Source organism: Neoarius graeffei, chromosome 17, assembly GCF_027579695.1.
Source record: "Neoarius graeffei isolate fNeoGra1 chromosome 17, fNeoGra1.pri, whole genome shotgun sequence".
NCBI classification, from domain to species: Eukaryota; Metazoa; Chordata; class Actinopteri; order Siluriformes; family Ariidae; genus Neoarius; species Neoarius graeffei.
This window is the reverse complement of record NC_083585.1, coordinates 27,562,980-27,569,096: the sequence shown is the minus strand read 5'-3', so window position 1 is coordinate 27,569,096 and position 6,117 is coordinate 27,562,980. Positions and strand designations below refer to the sequence as shown.

The window sequence follows — 6,117 nt, the reverse complement described above, 5'->3', positions numbered from 1 at the left end:
TGAGGATTCTGTTTACATTTTCTTCGTCCCAGCTGTTTAGCTCTGCCCCTTTTCCCTAAAATGCAATTAACAAGGCATACTAATTTCTTGTCAACGACTTGTCAACATTCTTTCTTGTAATTGCAATTCTCCTAGCAGGCTGCAAGGGGCACTAAAAGTTACAAACTGCTTCTTTAACTCTTTTGAGTGGTTAATCTCTGCTGTTCTTTCTGTATTTCCTCAGATTTCCAGAGATGCTAAAGAATTGCTGATCTCTAGTGATCTTGAAACACGCAGACAGCCAGGAGTACAAAACAAGAAGAAGACCTGGAAATTTCTGTTTGCTTTACTCTAGACTAATGGTCACTGAGCTCTAGATCCTGTGATGGTATGGATATTTAATCAAGAGAGTTCAATTTCTTAGTTTGGTAAAAGTGACCCAATTATGAATTAGCCAATGCTAAAACCAGGAGCAAACTTTTCCTAGCTCCAGCTACATCATTAGAACAGCCATTGGAATTCTGGGAAGCAGAATGCCAGCCAAGACACCTATGTATTTAAAGACACCCACACCAAAGCATGGCAAAAAGCTAAAACTGAGGGATGTTCTCTCTAGTGATATGATCAGCCCTCCTCTAGGGGACTTGCGCCACAGCGCCCATGTTGGACCAGAGGGGGAAGGTGACATGTTCGGAGATGTTGGCTTCCTACAAGGTAAATTGGACATGTTACCTGGCTTAGCACACCCATCACACCCCTCTTCAAACAGGCATGTTGACATGTTTGAGGGAAAAGGCCTACATGATAGGTATGACTCCCATCATAACTCAAATCACAGCTCCATTCTTAAAAACACTATCTCAATGCCTGCCTTCATTACCCCTGAGCAGCCACCTCCCAAACCTCCTCGTCTACACTTAGAGGAAAGCTCCAAGCAGCAAAAGAACCACCACAATCAGCAGCAACACTCCATGTCTGTGTGTGCAGAAGGGGTTGGACACTACAAGGAAGCCTACCATGACTTCACCCTATCTGCCTCCATCCCCATCTTGAGACACCTTGTGCCCTCTGCTGGCTATTTCTCTGAGGCCTCCTCAGATGACTCTATGTCTGAGGGCTGTGTTCCACCGGACCCTAAGCGAGGCCTGAGCCTGGACTCTGACGCTGGTTTGAGTAATGAGGACCTACGAAGTGAACACAGCGAGTCTCCCGCATTCTCTCCCACCATGTCACGCTCAGAGTCTCTCGCTGGTTTCGACCTGGATCTGGGACCATCCATTCTGGAGGACGTTCTCAGGATAATGGACCGTTACAAGAGTGTGAAAGACAGATGTGAGCTGTAAGGGGACAAAGAGCCTTTAAACATTGTAATGTGCATGTCCTTGCTTGGCCTTGTACTTCCCATGCTCAGGGGGTAGTTAACACTTGCTGGACACAAGAGTAACCGGTTGTGACAGAAAAGCTACAAACTGATAACTGCATCTCTTACTGAGTAAATGTCCATGTGAAATAGAGATGCAGAATGAAAAACTGCTTTTTATATTGTTTATATTGTACATTTCCATTATTACATTGAAAGTCTACTTAATGAAAATGGACTGTGACTTTTCTGCTGCCTTACAATGTAAATTAAAAGTACAGTGCTTAAGCATGGAATAAATCCAGCACAAAATTCAAAGGGTGGTTACATTTGCACATTAGTAAATTCATGACTGATGTGAAATACTGACTTGTTTGTTACTTTTTAAGTAATATCTGTGACTGAAACCAGTTCATCTTGATGTCTATATTTATAGGTTTCTGTTTTTTAGCTCTTTGGGAAGTCTATAACAAACACAGTTCATTTTTAATATGTATCGTTACGATGAGACATGGGTTTAACATGGTCTTGTAAATAAAATATTATTGAAACCAAGTTAAGTTTTTTTTTGTCACCCCATTGATATGATTGTATATAGTGGAAGAAAAGTGTATTACCTTGGGACTGTTACTGCAAGAAAATTCTACAAATAAATTGTAAAAAGGGTGGCAGGGTGGTGTAGTGGTTAGCACTGTCGCCTCACAGCAAGAAGGTCCGGGTTCGAGCCCCGTGGCCAGCGAGGGCCTTTCTGTGCGGAGTTTGCATGTTCTCCCCGTGTCCGCGTGGGTTTCCTCCGGGTGCTCCGGTTTCCCCCACAGTCCAAAGACATGCAGGTTAGGTTAACTGGCGACTCTAAATTGACCGTAGGTGTGAATGTGAGTGTGAATGGTTGTCTGTGTCTATGTGTCAGCCCTGTGATGACCTGGCGACTTGTCCAGGGTGTACCCCGCCTTTCGCCCGTAGTCAGCTGGGATAGGCTCCAGCTTGCCTGTGACCCTGTAGAACAGGATAAAGCAGCTAGAGATAATGAGATGAGATGAAATTGTAAAAAACCTGGCTGTGTAGCGTAATGCAAAATCAGTGCAGTACAATGAAAATATATAATACACACTAACTACAGGGCTGTTATGTGAATTTTACAGGGCTGTATTCTGTGCTAGCTGAGCACATGTCAAATGTCATAAATAGCAGCAAATGAATGTACAAATGATATTGTTATTGACATATCTTTTATGGAGCAGTACTTCCTTCTTTTCAGCTAGTCTATTATTGGAAAGTGCATGAGCCCTACTGTGTACTGACCTCCAGCTGGAATGGGGGGGGGGGATATATATATATATATATATATATATATATATATATATATATATATATATATATATATATATATATATATATATATATATTTACAAAATATATCCCTGAATTTCCCTTTGGGTTTATTGCAGAAGCAAATTTAAATGTGTTGTTCCTCATTAAAAAGTCAAAGAAAAAAGATAGTGCAATAGCTCTTTAACTTGGATCTTGGTCCCCAGGAGTCTGTAATGTATAGTCAGCAGTAAAATATGTTTTGTGAGTGACTCAACTGTTTTGTGTGAATGTTGGGTGTTGAGTCAGATTTTTAGAAGAGCTATTTATGCAAATAAAAACAACATGGTTAATTTCACACAGTGCACACAATGTAATAAAAAAATCTAGTAAATCTTATCAACGTCTTAATTTTCTGGACCGGCATGAGCAGTTCAAATTAAGATCAACATTTGTGTGATTCAGGCAGCATTATGTACATACAGTCCTGTACGGGGTGTAGTGAAATGGAGAGGTTGACAGTTATCGGGATATATAAAAAGAAAAACAGACAAAAATCCTTTTGAAATTCTAAATCCAGCACTGCTGTTTTTAATAAATTCAAATAGGTTTACAACAAATAAACAAATACAGTGCAAAGTAAAATTTATACTGAGAGAGAGAGAGAGAGAGAGGATAGTACACGGTGGCACGAAGATATGACGTTTATCTTCGAGTGGTGAACATATTCATGAGTGAGCAAAGTGAACAAGTGAAAATATTTTCAGCATGAGAAGATAAGCTTCATATCTCCGTGCCACCGTGTAATTTTCTTTATATTATCTGGACACATCCACAAAAAAAGACAAGTTAATCAAAAGAATTTTAATTGGGCGGCACAGTGGTGTCGTGGTTAGCACTGTTGCCTCACAGCAAGAAGGTTCTGGGTTCGAGCCCAGTGGCTGACGAGGGCCTTTCTGTGTGGAGTTTGCATGTTCTCACTGTGTCTGCGTGGATGTGCTCCAGTTTCCCCCACAGTTCAAAGACATACGGTTGGGGCTGCCTTGGGCTGAAGTGCCCTTGAGCAAGGTACCTAACCCCCAACTGCTCCCTGGGTGCTGTAGCATAGCTGCCCACTGCTCTGGGTATGTGTATGTGTTCACTGCTTCAGATGGGTGAAATGCAGAGGATGAATTTCACTGTGCTTGGGTGTGCATGTGACAAATAAAGTCTTCTTCTTCTTAATTTTGAACCGATTCACCATTTTGACAATGTCTGTCTAGTCAGCAGGAAAACACCGGAAGTGATGTCATCGGAGTGAAATATTGTAAAATATGTCACTCAGATCTGCAATGTATTTCATATGAAAAATGCGAGTTTTTCAACACGGGAAGATAAACTTCATATCTTCAATCCAATGTGTGATTTATTAAAAATTATATAGACACATTCACAAACAAAAAGTACCCAAATTTATCAAAACAATTCATCAACTTCCTCACAAGTGACATAGTGAGAAATGTGTCATGGTTGCCATTCTCAATGCCCTGGATGTAGCTCGTATGGAAAAGACCAACAACTTAGAACGGCTTTGAAACACCACCACCACCACCCTTGATTTATTAGGTTAAAATACAGTACATAAAAAATACAGTATGAAAATGGCATAAAAACCAGGATTACACAAAAAGTGTGAACACTTGTTTCCATTGTGGTCCCAGAGACTTATCACAGACAGCCATGGTTACTATACTAAGTAGATACCCAAACTATAAATAATAATAAAGTAATAAAAAATAATAATAAAACTAATAACAACAACAACAACAATAATAATAATAATAATAATAATAATAATAATGATGTTATGGTAACAAAAAGGACATAGCACCAGAGTAAAAAACAAGAATAAATTTACAAGAAGAAAACATGACTAGTGAACATTAACACAGACCACAATGGAAGCTACAGTGAGTCATTTGGGAGTCGAATGAGACGATTGATCTGATTCACTGACTCCCATCAATTCCCATCACTAATAGTCAGTTCTTTGGTTTTATATGTTTATTTTTATTTGAAGTGATGTGGTGAGATATATATCAATCAATCTATCTCACTCTCTCTCTCTCTCTCTATGGGGTGGCACGGTGGTGTAGTGGTTAGCACTGTCGCCTAACAGCAAGAAGGTTCTGGGTTTGAGCCCAGTGGCCAGTGGGGGCCTTTCTGTGTAGAGTTTGCATGTTCTCCCCATGTCTGTGTAGGTTTCCTCCAGGTGCTCCGGTTTCCCCAACAGTCCAAAGGCATGCAGGTTAGGCTAATTGGTGGCTCTAAATTGACCGTAGGTGTGAATGGTTGTTTGTCTCTGTGTCAGCCCTGTAATAACCTGGTGGTCCAGGGTGTACCCCGCCTCTCGCCCATAGTCAGCTGGGATAGGCTCCAGCTTGACTGCGACCCTGTAGAACAGGATAAGCGGCTAGAGATAATGGATGGATATGGATATATATATATATATATATATATATATATATATATATATATATATATATATATATATAAACAGTGACCTTTAGATTACCACATGCAAAACTAGTGAAAGTAAATTATCAGTCACTTTGGCTTTTGTAATAAATAGATAATTAGTTGACGATAACAATTATGATGATAGTATTATCTCATCTCATTATCTGTAGCCGCTTTATCCTTCTACAGGGTCGCAGGCAAGCTGGAGCCTATCCCAGATGACTATGGGCAAAAGGCGGGGTACACCCTGGACAAGTCGCCAGGTCATCACAGGGCTGACACATAGACACAGACAACCATTCACACTCACACCTACGCTCAATTTAGAGTCACCGGTTAACCTAACCTGCATGTCTTTGGACTGTGGGGGAAACCGGAGCACCCAGAGGAAACCCACGCGGACACGGGGAGAACATGCAAACTCCACACAGAAAGACCCTCGCCGGCCACGGGGCTTGAACCCGGACCTTCTTGCTGTGAGGTGACAGCACTAACCACTACACCATGATAGTATTATATATATAATACAAGATATATATATATATATATATATATGATAATAGTATTATACACACACACACACACATATATATATATATATATATATATATATATATATATATATATATATATATATATATTACTATTATCATAATTGTTATCTTCAACTAATTATCTATTTATTACAAAAGCCAAACTGATTGACAATTTACTTTCAGTAGTTTTGCATGTGGTAATCTAAAGGTCACTGTTTAAAAACAAAGCAACTTAAACCCAACTGTAGTTTTATTATAAACAGGGCAAGTCTTAATGGTTCAAATCCTCAAACAAAAATTATAACAAACAAAAAAAAAATAATGAAAAAGAAATAAAGCATTTAACCTCGTGGCTGCTGTGAATAATTACACTTTTGCAGAGATACAGCATAAATTGATTAGTTTGGTCTGGATCGCTGAGTTTGTGGGCTGTAC

The 6,117-nt window shown here is 39.7% G+C and overlaps 1 protein-coding gene across 1 annotated transcript; it reads left to right on the top strand.

Annotated features, from left to right (window-relative positions):
• Nucleotides 1–224: 224 nt before the first annotated feature.
• Nucleotides 225–1,850, top strand: zgc:154093 (uncharacterized protein LOC777623 homolog). Its single transcript, XM_060898067.1, has one exon. The coding sequence runs from the start codon at nt 513–515 to the stop codon at nt 1,320–1,322; it is 810 nt and encodes a 269-aa protein (XP_060754050.1). The 5' UTR covers nt 225–512; the 3' UTR covers nt 1,323–1,850.
• The last annotated feature ends 4,267 nt before the right edge of the window (nt 1,851–6,117 follow it).

Excerpts from the sequence above, each read along its gene's own strand:
- zgc:154093 (XM_060898067.1), top strand. The coding sequence starts at position 513 with ATGCCAGCCAAGACACCTATGTATTTAAAGACACCCACACCAAAGCAT.